Source organism: Hipposideros armiger, unplaced genomic scaffold (genome assembly GCF_001890085.2).
Source record: "Hipposideros armiger isolate ML-2016 unplaced genomic scaffold, ASM189008v1 scaffold_718, whole genome shotgun sequence".
Classification (NCBI taxonomy): Eukaryota; Metazoa; Chordata; class Mammalia; order Chiroptera; family Hipposideridae; genus Hipposideros; species Hipposideros armiger.
Genome location: NW_017732068.1, coordinates 503,266 through 522,576, shown reverse-complemented (window position 1 = coordinate 522,576; position 19,311 = coordinate 503,266). Strand labels below are relative to the sequence as shown.

The window sequence follows — 19,311 nt, the reverse complement described above, 5'->3', positions numbered from 1 at the left end:
GGCTGTTCTAATGCCAGGCCTGCCCATAACAACACCAGTCTCCCTCAGGTGGAAACATGCCAGGCAGACTTCAGGTTTTTGCAAGCCTGGTTTGTTTGTGGATTGGATTTTAATTTTTTTAAACTTTAATTTGGGAGGGTTTTGTTTTGTTTTCAGAGAAAGCTTTAGACAGCTGTATTAATCATGCAAACCCAGCCATGTGCAATGTGTTTTATCAATGGAAAAACAGGAACTGAATAGCAAGCAGCTGTGAACAAACCCAGTGCAATGCCTGAACCTGGGAGATAACCTCGACATTCCCCAAACCCACTGGCCACATGGGGTTAGTGAATGGAAAGGCTGTTCACTTGGGATAAATAATCAGATGCGAGGTAAACAAGTGAGACATTCCAGGGTTATTGACTTTTTTTTTTTTAAGTTGCTGTGATTGGAGAAAGATGGGCTGATTGAGCCCAGAGAGCCCTAAGCTCCAGGGAATTCCTCACTAGAGGGTGGTGTGTCCTTGTCCTTTTCTTTCACTTTATTTTAACTTTCTGAGGCTGATCTGGTCACCTCATTTTGAACGTGCAGTCCTTCCAAACGTGAGGGCATCTCTAGGTGCATTTACGTCCTGAAGGGCTGTGCACAGTAAGCTCATAGGGAGGAGAGAAGCACAATGTTATTGTTTCCCAGTATTCAGAGGCCTCAGGAAATGATTTGAGCGTAACAAAGTGAGAAAACCTCCCTCAGATGTAGACTCTTCACTCCTTTTACAATTCAGTGGAGTTTCTGCAAGGATATATTCAGGGGTAGTTATGTAAATATATGCCTTTCAGGACTCATTTCAGAATAAATAAACCTAAATTAAAATTAGTGAGAAAAACACCTATCAGAAACAGATCAAAGATGGAACACTCCTTAATTTAAAAGACATTATATATATTTTAATAAAAAGACATTAATATATATATAATGTCTTTTAAATTAAGGAGCAGGGACGAGCACTGTTTATTTTTGGTGTGTTTTTTTTGTATAGTTTTCGGCAGAATAGAAAAGGACATTTGAAAAATTTCTGATTGGCCACAAACAATACAAATTATTCTTTGGTGTAATTCCAGTATTATCATCATCACTGCAGAAAATCAAGCAATATGATGAAGGAAACTCAAGGGAAATACATTTGATTTATTGAGCCTTGTTTTTGTTTAATCACAGCTTGAAGGGGTTTAGGACTGCATTCCTGCTGTGACCCTGCTGTTTATCCCCAGTCAGCTTGATGAGCCATGTAGTGTGGGGGTGGAGGGGAGACCCTCCGATGAGGGGTATTAACAATGAAGCAGCTGAAAAGACACATGTCTTTTCTATTACTAGAAAGTAGGAGGAAAGGTTCTCTTTTTTTATAATAGGAGGATAGAAAAGGACCTTTGGGACTTTCTCCTACTTTTGAAACACCTTAAGGAAATTAATTGGTTCAAAATCCTTCAGGCCATTTGCATTAGCCAGCTGCTTATAGACATCTTAATACTTAGGGCTAAAATGTAGGGATTCCGCATAGATGACAAAATACAATATTTAATTAGTGAAGGTATCTTGTGCTCTAGTTATGATCACAGTGAGGCAGGCATGCCTTTCACAGATATTTCGATACTTAAGTGGCACTATAAAAAAAAGTTAAAGATTCTGCATGTTAGTATTTTTTTTTCCCTCATGGGAAACTGCATTTCCCATTTTGATTGGAAAGGAGAGGAGAGAGGGAATTTGACCTCTACAAAAATAAAGTCTTGGTAAGGAATAAGGGGCTTAAGATGGCACTATTTTTCTCTACCAACTTCTCGTACCCGCTATCCCAAATCTGCATGAACAGCTTTTCAATTTCAACCAGCAGAAGCCCCAAATATTAGTAGTCAGATAAACTATATTGTCTAAAACTACTGGATCTACGAAAGCTATCTACATACTATCTACAACGTAAAATCAAACTGGGATCATTCTCCAATCAACAGTTCAGTGTGTGGGAAAATATCGAGTTCAACAAAATCCCATATGATCCATCCCTGGTTCAGACTGTTTCTCAATATCCAACAGCTGTCCTTTGTGAATTGTGTCTGGCTTCATTTTGTTCAACCTTACCTATATCATAAAGCATGATCAGATAAAATATTTGAGTTTGTGTCTGCACCACAGCTCTCACAAAGGACACCTAGAGTCATAGTGACACTGTGCAAAGTTCACCTTGGATGGAGCAAGACCCCTTTGAAAATGTTATCTATTGGGATCAATGTGTATGTATGTGTTTGTCACATCAAGATACTTGCAAGATGGCAACATGATAAAATGATGTCAATCTCTGCAGCAACACGAGAGGATGTCTTAAAATAATTGTGGCATGTCAGGAATTTAAAATAAGATATTTTCCGTGACACGAAGTTTCATGTCAAGTCTAACAAACAGGCAAATTTTAACAGTGTTATTTTTAGTGGCTGGCATAAGAAACAGATTTCATTAATGTTTTAGGGGAGGATTTTATTCAACAGAATTCTAAAAATAGTTTGGACCCTTCTTCAAATTTAAGAGTAACTTTTTTATTAAGTTCTAATTGATCCTTAAAACCTTGCAATCCTCCTTTCAAATATAATTAAAATAAGTTTGTATATCTATGAGTACATAGATATGCAAAACATTGCATTATTGATGATCTAAATATGTACACTGAATTCTGGCCTAATTTTTAGTTTGGACAAGTGGTAATGAAACATGATCTGTCTTCAAACTAATAAAACAGCAGCTTTCTCCCTTTAATTCTGAGCACATTTTCTTTACAGTGTATACTATAATTTTGTTTAATTGGATTTATTTTTTCCACATTAGCCCCCGCATGGCCTACTTTCCATTTTTTCTCAAGTCTTTGTGTGTTATTTGCAAATCACTTTTCTGGAATTTAATTTCAATGGTAGGTTGGTTTCATTTCAGATTTTTTGGTAATGTTTTAATTTTATTTGCCAATTTGCCTTTAAACAGCCTTAAAGCTAGAAAGTTGGGGCTGCAACTTGCATGTAAATGTGATGTAGGAGGCAAAATTTAATTTGAGTATGTAGCAAGTTTTATGAAAAGGAATAAAGAATGACTACCTTGTTTTTCCCTTTTGTGTTTTCTAAAATAGTTATGTTTAAAAGGAAACACCCGTGAGTTGGGCAAGATTTTAAGAAAAAGTAATGTCCTTGTAATTGGGCTTAGCTGAACCTTAGGCCATAGATAAATTCATTTTTACAAGTAATACAAATGACTTCAGATTCAGATTTGTATAAACCTCCCAATGTGAGCGTGGTCAGCTAGAGGATTTGCATTTTTTTGAGCTATAGGATTTAACTGGCTCTGTTCCAAATATGTGAGCTCATAGTTATCTTTAATACATACTAACTGAAGAACAAAATGCTTTCTGAGTTTAGCGTCGTCTTCTCAACTTGAAGTTAAGTTAGGTGACGGATCAGTTACATGCCTGTCAACTGGTGTGGGACAACTGATTGACTTTCTTTTGAAGGTTTAAAATAATGATTTCTATTGGATGTTAATTTTGTGAATGTGTTTTCCCCTTTGTGTCTTTACCACATTAATAGATGATGGAGAATGACCCAGCGATAGAGCTACAGTGATAAAAATCATACTGACCTTGAATGGGGTGGGGGCTTGTGGGTAGAACACGTTCTAAAGGGGAAAAATAGTAATCATCATGGAGAGTTTATATAGAGAGATATGTATCTATATATCTATGTATATCTTACTCATGTTTAGCTATTCAGACAATTATAAAACAGATGAATTCCCATGCCTATAGGATATCTCCCATAAAGAGTTTGTTCTTCCTGTCAATGCCAAAGTACTAAGAGCTATTAGTAACACTTAAAATCCAAATCCTTTTTAAAAGCCTTTAGCTGCAGTAGGGGACAACATCCTATTTTAGTAACCCTACAAACAGGATCATACCCTTCGGTGGGAAAACCGACTACCAAATTAAAGATATTTTGGAGGACTGGGGTTCAGGATGTTTAAATTAGTAGTGATGAAATTCAGGTTATGCATTTTGTTCCTGGTTCTGAGCTCTTTAACTCATGACAGATGGACCTACGGTAGCTAAGGATTCCTTTCCTCTCCCTAGGCATGATAGCTCATAACAGCTTTAGCCAAGCATCTGGAAAATTTATTTTGGGAAATACTAATTCAACTTTTCCCTCAGGTCTTTACTTCCATATTACTGATATCAGTGCAAGAATACTGCCAAAGTACTAAGTTTCTGGGCATGATATAAGTTTATTTTTAGTCTTTTCCTTAATCCCACCCTCTTGTGGGAATACAATCTCACCTGAAATGGATCAACCAATCCAATTTGCTTGATGATAGATACATCCTGTTGAGTCATAAGAGATGCCTTTCTTTGGAACACTTGAGTCTTGGCTATGTGTCCCTCACAGCCCCCTCCCTAAGCTACTTACCATAAATTGTACATGCTGACAGAGTTCAGGCTTTAAAGGTATCCTTTACTTATCTCATCCAAACCCCAGGTTTCATTCTAAACCATCCTCTGAGGCTTTTTCAGAAAGGCGGAGATAGGGTGCTACCCCCAAACCCTATAGTGTAGTAGAATTAGTACACACTTTTCTACATTCCTCCTAGCAGCTTGATTAAATAAAGACCAATGATAAATGAAACTCAACAAAAATCAGAAAACCACAAAGAGAAAATCATATGTGCATATTCAAATTTGATCTGCTTGCCATTGTGTACCATATGCTTAGCAAGTGTAGATTTTGCCTGGAATTTGGGCACTCAGTACACCTGGACACAGAAAACCCAGTCCCCTTACCGAGTGGGCTTTTACTCTAGCTTGGCTGAAAGTTGTAGCATAAATGCCAAAGTTTCCTAAGCGCATTAAGACAGAACAGGTCAATAACAGTGCAGTGAACAATTGTGTCTTAGTTACACAAGTGTCAAGTAGAAAAATGGCTTAAACTGCCACTGGTTATTTGGTGTTAAGTTTCCAGCTTTGAAAATAAAAAGCTAAACTGCTTTCAGCATTTATGTAGCAGTTGGAGACCACTGTCCCATATTATATTCTATCTACTGTATTTTATTTTTATTATTACTATTATTATTCAGACTCTTTAAATAACTCAGCTTAATATTTTCTCATCACACTGTTCACAGCTGGGTAAATGTGCTCCGCACTCATTTCCACAAGACCATTTGTATTGCTAAACCATCTTACCCACCCTCCTTTCCTCGCCTTTTCAACTGCTTCCCAGCTTATCATTTTAGCTCCACCCTGCTATCATCATCTGAGCCCTATCATGCCCGATTAGTTATTCTCATTCTCTTAATTCCATCCTGCTGACACATCATTCCTTAGATGCATCCCATCGCAGCTTTTGATCCTTACTCTTCCACCATCATTCTGCTGTATTTTATAGTTTTGCCAGGGCTTGTGGGCTCCTGTAAGAGTGTAAAGTGAAGTAAATGCCACTGAAAATGAAAAATAAAATTCTCCAACTTTTGATATCCAAAAATAGGGAAGGGCAGGGACCTTGGTGCTATGTGCTTTGTTTTTTGGCTGCTAATACAGGCAGACTTCATTTTATTGCATTTTGTTTTATTGCACTTCACAGATGTTGCATTTTTTACAAAGTGAATGCAAGACCCTCCACCAGCAAAACGATTATGATTTGCTGTATTGCAATACTTGCTTTATTGCAGTGGTCTGCAACTGAACCCGCAGTATCTCTGAGGTCTGTACTTGAGTAGGTCAACCTAATTTAGCAACTGATTGGGAAGTTTTAGGAAGAGAAGGAACTCTAAGGTTGAGCCCAGCACCATATTCTGTGGCTTTTAGTAAGCCCTTTAACTCTGAGCTTCAGTTTCTTATCTGCTAAATGGAGGGAGGAGGTATTACTGGCTGATTCTGCTGGGACACCCTGAGAAACACTTACATGGGCATTAACATCTCACAAGAAAACCCTCTGAATTAAAAGCACCTAAATGACAAAGGTGGAGTTGAGGGTTGGGTATATATATATATATATATATATATATATATATATATATATATATATATGATTTTCTTTTAATTTCCAGTGGGAATTGCAGATATTCAGACTTTCTGGAAGTCACCATATCCTCTTGAAACTAAAACTAGTTTCCCATCTATTTCCTTTTGTATCCAGAGTGCTTATGGGTAGTTTATAGCCAGCCTTTCAAACTACATGTAGGTAGTGTTCAAATGGCTGCTCAAACTGTTTTATTACGTGGAAGCCAGAAGTAGCTGCTTAAGAGGCCTTGCCAAGTCTTCACTGACCTCATCAAGTGGTGCATAATCACTGGGCCCCTCGGACAATAACTTAAAATGGTTTCTAATGAAGCAGGGAGGCCCTCATTTTAAGGGCTCTCCTCTAGAGCTGGGTTGCTTAGGTAGTACTTGAAATTTAATCAAGTATAGTTTTACAAGTTAATAATCTTTTAAAACTAAAAAGAAAATGTAAAAACCGCCTACACACTGATGTGGTGTGGACCAGTGCAGACTTCTTTGTATTTTTATTCTTTTGTATTCAATAGCCTCAAACATCAGAGTACAGTATCTTATCCAATTCACACATTGATCCATTCTGTCCTTTAAACCATCCTAGGGGACCCCTCAAGGGTCAAATGCTGACGACTAGGCTGAAATATTAGTCCAGAAACTCAAGGTGACAAAAAGAAACAAACGGTCTAATGAATCTAGTAGACCCAGGCTGGTGGGAGTTAATGGAACTGAAAGTGGGAGGTGACAGAAGCAGTGCTCTTGGGTGGGCAGGAATAGTCAGTGGAAAGACCTCATTAATGGAAAAAAAGAGAAAGAAATTAGCTGTCTTCTCGCCTCCAAACAACAAAAGATACATCTCCTAACCTTTTCTTGCATAAACAAATCTATATGATGTGATGGTCTAGAGCAGGGGTTGCAAACTGCAGCTCACGAGCCACATGCAGCTCTTTGGGTACGTTCCATCTCAAAAGTTTGCCGACCCCTGGAAGAGCCAATCCTGTCCTTCACAACAATTTAAAAATTATTTGAGAGCCACAAATATATTTTTAAAAATAAGGAAAATTTGAAGTAATATTATAAATGAAACTGTAATAGTTTTATTTTCATTTTTAATTTTACTTCAGAGCCACATGTACATACCCAAAGAGCCGCATGTATATACTCATGAGCCGCAGTTTGCCGACCCCTGGCGGCTCTTCCATTTCAAAAGTTGGCCGACCCCTGGTCTAGAGCCTAGACTCTGGAAACAGATGGCCTGAATGTAAATCCCTGCAGCCTTACTTAGTTATTCAACTTCTTTGTATAATGGAGACATATATGTACCTAATAGGGTTGTCCTGATGGTTAAATGAGATCATGTATGTTAAGTGGATAGCACATGTGCAGAGTACCTTGTAAGCACTCATTTGATAAAAAGTAATGACATTAAAATCATCATCCTTATTCTCCCTCCCTATCTGTTGCTTTGCAAGTAACTCAACATAAGCACGGAAACAAGATTGGCGTCCTTTGTGGGTACATCGCAGTCATCAGTGTGGAAACATAAAATCTATTACATTACATATGATGAAATGGAACTTCTCTTGGCTTTGTCAGAAGTCCCAGTCTTCATCCATGTGATGCATGTTGCCCTGATCCGACAGGGACTGAGGAGCTGAGTCCTTGCCCATACACATTACACATTGTGCCATTGGATTAACATGTTCAGAAAAATTATATTATGGGGCCCTTTGCCTAGGATGAAGGAAAAGGTATAAAAGGCATTACTTGGATCTATAGACTGAGGTGGTATGGATCCTTGACAAACAGAATGCTAGAATGTGTGGAGAACAAGAAATGACAAAAGGAATGCTTCCACTGGCTTAAATGAGGAAAAAATTACTGTAAGTACAGCGTATTCTTACACTGTCATTCCATTATTTTGACGCCGTTGGAGACCAATATTTGACTAGAGAGTGCAAAAGTACATATAAGTATATGGTGGGGGGCAGCCTGTACCAGTGACCGCAAACTGACACTGTAAAAAGTCAGCACACATCACGCCCATCAACACTGAAAATGTGCTGATGCACCAGTGAAGATAATCGTGAACTCTTCAGGGGCCCTGGCTCTGGTTTCTACCTGCTGCTGCCTCTGGCTGGCAGCAGCTCACCAGCTGCCTCATATGCTCTGGCCTGGCTGGGTCAGCAGAGCACCCCGCTGCCCACACAGTGCTCTCTGTCGGGGTGGCCAGCTTCCGCCGCCCCTCCCAAGCAACGCTCCCCTCCTGACCCTGTTCTGTGGAAAAGCACCACCGCCAACCGTGGCTTCCTTCTTCCCACTAAATCCCTCTACTTTGAATCTAAGTGATGGGTAATCTGTTCACACATATACTTTTTTCTTTTTTCCTTTTTTCCCTTTCTCTTCCACCCCTCCCTCACAGCCACCTATCCTTCCTTCCTCCCTCCCTCTCTCTCTTCCTGCCTCCCACCTTTCCTTCTTTCTTTCTCTCTCTTTTCTTTCTTTCTTTCCTTCCTTCCTTCCTTCCTTCCTTCCTTCCTTCCTGCCTTCCTTCCTTCCTCCCTTCCCTCCCTCCCCCTTCTCTTTTTCTTTCTTGTGGAAAATAGGCTACTATAGAGCTGCATTCCCAAGGATTCCTCAATGAAGGCTGTAACAATGCACTTCAGAAACCTAAATGGTGGTGGTGGGGTGGGTGTGGTAGAAGTGCTATTCCTCTTACATAAAAAGCAGAGCTTCCGCGCTTAGGCCTTGGGCATAAGACACAGGGCAATAGAATCACTAATTTCTGGCGATTTTAATAGCTTCTTTTCACCTCAAAGCCTAATCACCTTCCATAGTCTATTCTTCAGCAAGTATTACACCTCCTAACTTTCCCATAAGGTGGGAAATCAATGCAAAGCTGAATACTGATGAATGGCTGCCTCTGTGTGCCTGTGTGGGCTGTTCTATAGGGGGCAGTGTGGGCCCACTGGGTGATCGTACATCGTTCATCACAGCACTGTCACTTCTCAGGTACGTAGTTGAGGGAGACTTCTGTGAAATCATCAAGGGCCATATGATTATGATACACTTCCCCAGTTCCTTGATTATCAGTTTACAAATGGAAATTCTGTAAGATTCTTGACATTTTATTGGACATTTCTTAATTTTAATTCATTAAGAGTCCTTTAAATGGACTTTTGTGAAGAGGGCAATGTTATTGTAGGGCTTGAGATTACCTTTCGGATAAGCCCTGTCGCCATTATCTTTGACCCAGCCCATGCACTCTCTGTCTTCCTCAGGCATTCCATCCTTTCATCCTTCTTCCCCTTCCTCTCTCTCAGTCCATAGGTATCATTTTATTTATTATTTGAAATATATCACTAGCACACTTCTTCGGGGTGGGACAGGAAGAAAAGATACTTTAATGCAAATTTATAGCTGCTCCCTTTCTCTAATTCAATTTCCCATTTTCTATTTTCCAAGCCCTATAAAATGTCTTGTTAAGTGTATATTGATTGTTGTACTTAACCAGATCATCTTCAACTTGTCAGAACCTCAAATTCATAGTTGAGGCTGATTTTTCTCCCCTATTTATGGAATTCCAATGTCAGGAATGAAACTGGCAATGCTATTTCTTAACAAATGTCTTCTCAAGTGTCTTGAGATATTGATGTCTCTATCTGAAGCCAAGAACAAACACTGATGTTTGGTCTTTGGAGACAAGTAAACAGGGATATGAATTTTAAACTTCATATTGATGTAGCATTTGTATAGCTGTATCCCATCAAACAGTTAGAGGCTGAAGTCGACGGGAGTTATAATGGGAAACTGAAGGCCAAATTGATCATTTTCCCTGATCTCACCCATTATACTTCTGTTTCTCTGGAGCATATGCTTCTATGCTGATAGCTACTGGGCCACAAGGCAGAGGGGTCAGATACCTGGCTATAACATGCTGCTAAAAAGCAAGACTCCACGATGAGCTTTCGTATTAACATCAGTGACACAACTGATCCCTCCTTAGTCTGCCTTTAGGATCCTCTTTGGTCTTCAGAAATGCTCCTCTCTCTTTTCATTCCACCTCTCTTCCAAAAATATATCAGACAAGCAATGTTTCCTGCTCTCACATGAAAACCTTTCTGCAACCATTTTTCCTCCTTTAGGTTTTATATTATGCTTTAATCACTTGTTCCACCCTTCCTCTTGTGTTGTTAGTAACACACTTTCTTGTTCCAGCCTTCCCCTTCTCCCAGCGCATAACCCACTCTCACTGAACATTTCTTCCTTAATCGCTCTCATCACTGCCATTTTTTCACTGCCATCCATTTTCCAGGATCTTACATCACCTCTGCCCCTGAAAGAGACCACCACCAAAGAGATATTTGTTCTCTGAATAGTCTTTCAGTTAAACCAACCAGGAAAAAAAACCCAAAATTAAGCAAAGAAGCAAGCAAGCAAACAAACAAACAAAAAACAAGTCAGCTATCAAAAGTAAGCCAGGGAAGAGAGAGAAGTTATTCCATTTGTAAACCTTGTCTTATGCATATCCTATGCATAAGAAATATAGAAACCTGTATTTCTGTTTCAGTGAACTACATTCTGATGTTTGTATAAATTTACCTTTAGCAAATAAAATAATAATAATTTTTAAGCTTTCCGTGGGAGAATTCAAACCCCTCAGTTCTCCCCAATCAGGCCTGCTTTGGCATACTTACTGAAAAGGACTAAGCTGGCGTTGGTGACCCCCAGCTTGTTGGCAGCCACGCAGGTATAGTTGCCGTAGTGCTCCTCGGTGACGTTGGTCACTGTCAGGGAGGACTGGCCCTCCGTGCTCTTAATCTCAAGGCCATTGGCACTGTTTATCCTAAGAGTTCAAAGACAGAAGAGTAAAAAGAAACACTGATGAAGATTTGGCATAGTAATTCCTTTTTCATCGTTATATTGGAGGAAAAGGAGAGAAAGGAAGTCGTGGGAGTTTGTTATCCCCTGCTAAAATCCTCATTGTAATTTTGCAATTCCATATTATCTGGATCAATGTCCATCCACAGAGAAGATTCAGAGATGGACATGTTTCACTGGGCTTTGGTTTCTGCTATAGGTAAGAAAGACATGCAGGTGACAACTGCCCACTGAAGCACCTACCTCACCCTCTGCATGTAAACTGAGTGCTTTGGGGCTTTTTCAGCTTAAGAGCTATAAGCCCCAGAGCACTTGATAAAGAGATCTGGAAAAGAAAGAGGCTAATGGTATAGGCCTAAATAGAGTTGGACTTGTTTTTGTCCTTAGGGCTTCTGGTGCCCTGAGGACCACCTAGCAGAGTGGTGGGGGGCACAGCAGGTTTGCACATACATACCTGGTGTCATCCCGGTACCACTCAAAGTCAGGTGCAGGCACTGCAGAGGCCTCACATTTGAGTGAAGCTTGTCGCCCTGTGGTGGCTTCATTGCTCTTGGATTCTGTGATAGTGGGAGGATCTGTGGGAAGGACAGGCACACAGTAGGCACACAGTTTACATGACAGTCAGAGAACACTCCAGAATTTCCAAGCAAGAAGAGATTAGAGAATCTGATTGAAGAGGGGCAGGAAAAAATCGTCTTAAAGCTCCATTTCTGTGAATTATGCGATGAGCTAAATGGGGCTGATCACTAGAAAACTAAATAAAAATAAGAGATAATTAATGAAAATGTAGACTTGGTTTACTTAAATGGGATACTTAACAGGGTTTTATGGAAATAGAATCTAGGATTTTTTTTTCCTCCTCCAATAAACCATCAATTATTTCACCCATAGATTGTAATATTTGCACAGATTTTTTTCTTTTCATAAATTAAGTGGTGATACTAAAGGACTTGGGATTTTAATGTACAATTTGAGCATTTTTCTTTCTCATTATCATCATTAGGATTGTTACAGTCTGAGATGGCAGTAAGAAGTCTGATGAAAATAATTCAGGGCTGTAAGTGCTCCCAACTCAAGCGGAGCCTGATATTGTTTCAGAAATGCAGAAAAACAAACAAACTAATATTAGACGATTACCCTTTTTTCTCCTATGTGTTCTCTTATTGCTATGACCCAGGTAATTTTGCTTTCATGTACGAAGGTGCAGTTTGAAATCTATCTTGGTGCATAGAAGCCTTCCTGGTGTACCAGTTTTCTACTCTCTCTGGCTGTTGTGCACTTGATTCTTTCTGTTTAGGACTGGGCTACAAAACAATCACAAAACACATCTGGCATTCTAATTTGACATGATTCTGTCAAAGAATACTATGGAGAGTGGAACAAGTATTTCCAGGTCCCCACGACTGAGTTAGGATGGCAGATGTGAGGTCCTCACTTGATGGTGCTGTGTTTGTTCAGGTTATGGGCCTTCAAAGAGAAAAAGAATTTCCTGTCCAAAGGCTATTTGCCAGAAAATGGCAATGTGGCTGCATGCATATGGAACAAATTGACCCAAACAATCTGTTTAGGCTTTGTAGAGGACAATGCTTATTTAGGGAAAATAGTACAAGGATCTGTAGTATACAAAATTCATTTAAATCTTCTTAGTGCCTGGTGCAGCTCACTTATTTCTGGAGTTTTTTACTTCGTAGTAAAAAACTCTTTTCCAAGTTTTCTGCCTATAGAAGACTCTGACCTTAGTTAGAAAAGGTGTGCAAAAGCATCTAGTTAGTCTGCAATTTTCTCCCCTATTTCATTTTCACATCAGCTTGGATATCTTTAAATCACTGTCAGAGAAGTGGGATTAGAGTACATTTGGATAAGCATCACCGGCCCGTGTGTAAACAGGCGTGCCAGGTGGGTGGTGGTGGTGGTGGTTGCTGTTACTTTAGACTTATCTGCTCATTTTTGTACAGGCACAAAAAGGCAACATGATGAGTGGAAAGAACCCTGGGTTGGAAACTAAGAGTCCTGGGATTTAATTTCAATTTGTTTGTGGAGACCTCCCATAATCCACTTTATCTTTCTGAGCCTTGGTTTTATTACCTATATAATGAGGAAACCACACTTTAATGATCGATAGCATCCCTTCCAGCTATTAAAAAAAAATCCCAATTCTAGTCAAAACTGCCCATTCTTTACAATTGAGCAGTTTGCATCATTATGACCCAAATGTGTTTTCATACCCATAACTCACTTAATCCTTACATTGCTAACTTTAAAAATTAACTCATTGATCTATTCCATGGGTTAGGAGTCAGGATTAGGGGTCAGAAATAGGACACTAGAGGTCTGATTTTGACTCTTCCCTTAACCAGAACTGTGGCTCTGGTAAGCATTCTTACCAGTTTGAGCCTTTTCTTTCTCCTCTTTTAAAACAAGGAGTTAGTTGGGGCCGGCCGAGTGGTGCGATGGTTAAGAACTGGCTTGGGATGCCAGAGGGCCCCGGTTCGGATCCCACATATGAGGGCCAGTGACACTGCCCTCCACAGCTAAGATGCTGAACAACAGCTCAACCTGGAGCTGGGTTGCCGTGAGTCGCCGGTGACGGCGTAGGCTGCAGACCCTGCGGCAGTGGGTTGCCATGAGCTACCGTGTGTAGCCAGCAGCCAGTGTGAGCGGCTGTCCAGAAGCCAGCGACTGATCTGCCTCACCTGGGAAGAGTGCAATGATGGTGCCAACTTGGGCCAGTGAAGCAGCGTCCTCCACAACTAGACTGAAGAACAAAACGACAGCAACTTGACTGTTCCCCTTCTCCCAATTCCCCAGCACTGTTCTCATCCCCCCAATTCCCCAATAAAAATCTTTAAAAAAAACCTAAAAAAACAAGGAGTTAGCTTAAAATGATCACCAAGGGGTTCCATTTAAAATTCTTTCATTCTATGATTGGCTATATAGATCAAAGAATATTCATTCTTTGACTAATTAATAACTAGTCAAAGAATAATGCCATAACTGGGGGTAGCAGTGTTGGTGGAGGAGGTATTTGTATAAGGATAGAACATCAAACAGGGGTTAAAAGCTCGGATTTAAAGTTTGCTAGACCTGAGCTCAAATCTAGGCTCTGTCCCTCATTGTCCTTCCTCATTAGAGAGTTCAGACCTTGTCGAGAGTCACATTGCTTCAATTTCTTCATCTATAAACTGTTGGAACCAGAGGCAAGGAAGTCTATTTGGAGATTGTTGAAGGATTCCAGAGAGAGCCTGCACTTGGTTTGTGATAAAGGGGCTAGAAGGCAAAGGACTGATTTCAGATCCAGAGATAGGAAGCTTCAGCACTGACAAGATTAGATGTGAAGGGCAAGGAAAAGAAGGAGGAGTGTCAAAGATAACAGCCAGGCTTCTGGCTTGAACATCTAGGTGATGCCATCCACTGAGGTAAGAGACATAAGAAGAGAAACGGATGGTCAGCAGTAAAACGCTGAATGAATATTAGTTTCCCATGCTCACCTCTGCACTGTACAGTTGACCCTAGAACAACATGGGTTTGAACTTTGTGGTCCAACTTATATGTGGGGATTTTTTCAATACTGTAAATGTATTAACATTTTCTTTTCTCTAGCTTACTTTATTGTAAGAATACACTAACAAATACATGCAACATACCAAATATGTGTTAATTGACTATGTTATCGGTTAGACTTCTGGTCAACAATAGGATAATAGTGGTTAAGTTTGTGGGGAGCCAAAAGTTATGTGCAGATTTTTTTATTGCACAGGGTTTGGTGCCTCTAACCCTCATGTTGTTCAAAGGTCATCTGTATTAGGTTCTAAAGCTGACAATGACTCCACAATCTGTAGCATGTTGGCTGGAGAAATAATCTTGCTTGTGATTCAATTACTTTGTTCAATGTCTCAATTTGTAAAATGAGTCTTAACTAGTTTGTTTCTGAAGCCATGTGGTTATAACTGATAAATCCTTAATGATGACTATCGCTTTGCTCAACCAGCCCTAAACCTGGGCCAAGACTCTACGCCTTCTACCTCTGGCATCTCTACCTCTGGCGCTCCTAGCTGGGGCACCCTGACATAATAATACGATGGTAGAAGCCTTCCAGTCCTTCCTCCAGGGGGCCAGGAATACAGGTCCCAGCTCTAGAGTTCCATGGGAGAATTCTTCCTCACTCTGGATGTTTCCTTCCATGTGGCAGGAGATTATTTAGTGTACATCCTTGCTCTGAGACCTAGGGGGAAGAATGGTTTTTCTGACTGAACATTTTGGGAAGAACAAACTAGGTTTGTTTGGCTCATCTTCCTTTGGGGATCAAGCTTCCAGTGGGGAGCAGAGAAGAACCTCTGTTTCTCCACTGCAAAGTCTTACTTGGGACTCTTTCCTTCCCTGTCTCAAGTGGGCCGGCTTGCCCCAGTCCAAGGCTGCCATGATGGGGGAAGTAAGTCAGCTGCAAAAGCTACTACCATTCACCACTTTGATTTATAATAATGGGGGCAGTTGGACCTCCCATACTACTCTTTTACTTATTTCTCAATGTGTTTATAACCAGAGTAGCTAAGTCATAAGCTATTTATTAATTCCTCAGAGATGCCAGCATGGGAAAGGTGGCAGTGAACTAGGGTTGAACACTAGAACACTATTAAGTGCACTCATCTTGGGACAAGATGACACCATTCAATTACGAAGGCCAAAGACTTCCTTGAAGTTCTAGAAAGTTTCTTGTACTCGGGTAAATTCGCAGGTAATGATAAATGTATGAAGAGCTCGTTGTTTCCAATATTTCTCAAATGACACAAGGGTGCAGGTCTATTTGTTCAAAGCTTATTGGAATGAACATTTCAAAATTCATTTGTAATGAATTCTGTACAGGTGAGGCTAAGAAAAATTATTACAAATCATATTGTGGCATGACTATTGTAGTTAAAATAATAGATGTCCTTACTGAAAATATGGTTATAATAAAAATGTGACTTAATAAAAATGCTGTGTGGAGGTCCATTGTTATTCTTTATGTGTCTTTGGAATAGCTTGCCAATTGTCAAAGGACTCTTCCAGTTTTTATTACTTCAGAATTCTGGGTTCTGAGAATATTAATAAGGGTTTTTTTCTTATATCACCAATAACAAGACTCTTTCAATTAGAATGAATAGGATAAAAGTGACAGTGGCCTAGCAAACAAAATATCCTTCATTTAGTCTTCATAATATTTGTAATAATAGTATAACATAACACTATTCTTAATAAAGAATTCAATTTCTAGGCATTTACCATGTACCAGCACTCTACTCGGCTTTAGATATTTTTTTCATTCAAATAATACCCCTAGGAGGTAAGAATTAGTAACCCACTTTATAAATGAGAAGACAGACCTCCATAGGGTTAGTAACTTGTCCAAATTCACATAGCGAGCATTTAATGACGTATAGATTTGAACCCATCTTTCTGAAGCCCATGTTCTGAACCTCTCTGTGCTTCCACTGGAATGAATTCCTTTAGAGAAAAATAAATTCCAAATAAGGGAAGCAACCATTTCGAGGAGCATGCTGATAGCTTGAAAGGTAAATGTTATTATACATATTTCTGCTATTACAGGGTAACCAAAAATGGCACAACATGCAGTGACACAGTGGATATAAACCCACATTAGAAATCAGGAGATGTGGGCTCCATTTCTGTCACTTAGATTGTCACCTCCTATAGGCTACATGCTGACCTCCTGAAGCTCCTGACCTATGAATGTAGAAGATGACACCTGCCTACCTAGGTTTCAGGTGTGATGTAAAGATCAAATGAAACCACGTATATGAGAGCATGTTTAACATCCAAAGTGATTACATTTATTATTTTTATTATTATTATCACATAGGGTCACAGAAGGAAAGAGGGCTTTGGAGTTTGACTCGGGTTAGAGTCCTAACTCTACCACTCATAAGTTCTTTGATTTTCTGGCTGAAAATGCTTCCATATTCTGAGCTTTGCTTTTGTCCTCTCTGAATGGGGATGATTCAATTATCTCTCAGGGTTAGTATGCAATGTTGGACCAATGGGGGTGGGGGCAAAGAATGCAGGCAATAAGAAAGGCATTGTCCATAGAGAATTTAGAAACAATAATGAAAGTGACTAAAAGTTGTCTTGTTTTAAAATCACTATCTACCAGCAATACTACACATACTAAACAATATCTGTCTGTAATAAAGTAAATATTCCTTCTTGCTGGGGCAGGCTGGGTCCAAAATGGCTCCTCTTTGGCTGGTCACTGTCAGTGTGATGATTGCACTGAATCATACAATATCTTTAGCGTAGTCTTGGTACTCTGAAGGTACTCAGAAAGTTATGGTTCTGGTTCACATTGCAAAGTTATGGTAGAAAATTACGGTAACTCTGGATTCTTACTGAGTATTTCCTCTGAAGATCCCATAACAGATCATAAATATTAGGACATGTCTTTACTGATACTTCCCAAATACATGAATAAACTAAAGGGTGGCATAGAGAATGGATAGGTGAAGCTATGGATAGCTAGTGAAGGTAGCCAGCTTGAGCCATATTGAGCAGTTATTTTTCTAAAATTTCCTCATCAGGTGATTTTTGAATCAAAGCACTGAAAAGTCTAGTTGAAATACATATATATTTTCTGGGGACAAGAGATGTCTTCAGTCCCAACTGTGTATGGTAGTAACCTCTGCTTCCTCTAAATAAATGGCTATCAAATATAAGGGTGAGCTTTAGAGATGCCAGTGTCTCATGCCTCCCTGTGACTATGTGGGGTTGGTTAGCTCTGGATACCAGGGTGGAGGCAAAGCTGAGTTCAAAGGGCGATAAGTAGAGGAAAAGAAGTAATAAAGAGTAACAATGTGAACCATGTTGGAGAGATAGCTGTGGGAAGGCAGCAGGTAGGAATATTAGCTTGTCAATGGTGTGAGGGGCAGTCTTGAGAGTCACAGCTTTTGAGAATTTCTCCAGGAATAGGAAGAGTCCAGTGTAGGAAGAGTCAAAATAAAATTAAAAGGCTGTATTTATTAGACATTTACTATGCACTAGGTGTTATCCTCAGTATACTGGACACTAGGATGATGAGACAAACCCATAAGTAGATTCAGTTTTTGTGTTTTTTTAAAAATTTTACTGGGAAACATTCATGGTCATTGGTTACACATTGCTTTCATGCTACAAATGGCATAGCTGACTCTTTTTTAGGGAGGGCGCAGCTCACAGTGGCCCATGCGGGGATCGAACCAGCAACCTTGGTGTGATCAGCACCACACTCTAACCAACTGAGCTAACTGGTCGCCCAGTAGATTCACTTTTAATGCACTGTGAGAATGGAAATTGAGGGATTGCACATAGAAATTGTAATGAAAGGACAACTGTTTCTAGGGCTGAGATCTGGAAGAAGTTAGCAGCTATCCTGTGAATAAGATATAAGAAATCAAAAGTCCTGCCTACTATGCAAAAATTTACTAAGCTATTTTAGTTGATTTTAGGTCAATAATTTAGCTTCTATAAACTCCAGGGCCTCCTACCATTTAGGAAATAGATTTGGCATATCAAATGGCTAAGTGCAATGCACAGACCACCTATGGAGAAGGATTATCTAAGAGAAGTAAAATAAAGAAAGAAATAAAGAAATAAAGGAGAGCCTGTAGAATCCAGCTGGTGAGCTAATCAAGAGGAAGAAACTGCTATGTCTCCCTTGTTTCCTGCTCTAGCTTCTAGGTGCCCTGCAACAAACACCTGTTGGCAGCTGAGGAAAGGAATCACTACAATGCTGGTAGGAAAAAAATTACCAGCACTGGGATTGTTTTTTTTTTGGTTTGTTTGTTTGTTTGGTTTTTAGTGGTATTCAGGTCTGTTTCATTACAACACTCTATTCAGCCATTAATTATCTTAGCTATCTTGATACCCTGACCTAATTCCAAATACTGTGTTTTGAAAAAAAAGAGAAATCAGTTTCAATACTGGGATATTTTCATAGTAGGCCAGGCTTAGATGAAGTGACGAAGGTGATACTAGATATTTCTCAGTACTCCTGAGTTTTGCTAGCCAGACCTGGCTCTGTAATGCAATCTGGGAGTCATTATCTACTTACTACAGTTACATTTAAGTCGAACAAATTGCTTGAACAGGGCAAGAGGAGCAATGGCTAGTTGTTTCAATGTAATATAAACGGAGTTTATGAAGTGTTGGTTCAAAGGTGATTCCAAAGGAAACTGATGTTAGAATAATTCTTGATTTATGTCCACCATCATTTGCAAAGTTTGGGGAAATGTTAAGAAGGCAGAGTTTACCTGTGTGTTTGTCACCTACTCATTGAGTAAACATTTACTGACCAATTTTTTATAAGGTCAGGCGTGTGCTAGGTGCTGCTGGTTAGGACATCCTAGATGTCTGAT

General features: G+C 39.7%; 1 protein-coding gene across 1 annotated transcript in view; it reads right to left on the bottom strand.

Moving 5' to 3' along the window:
- LSAMP (limbic system associated membrane protein) overlaps positions 1-19,311 on the bottom strand; it is a 299,121-nt gene that overhangs the window by 29,409 nt on the left and 250,401 nt on the right. Inside the window, exons 4-6 of the mRNA XM_019627181.1 lie at positions 11,382-11,502; positions 10,744-10,892; positions 3,646-3,681 (exon numbers count right to left, since the gene is read on the bottom strand). Of these exons, the coding sequence (XP_019482726.1) occupies positions 3,646-3,681; positions 10,744-10,892; positions 11,382-11,502 (306 nt within the window). The remainder of the gene's footprint in view (positions 1-3,645; positions 3,682-10,743; positions 10,893-11,381; positions 11,503-19,311) is intronic.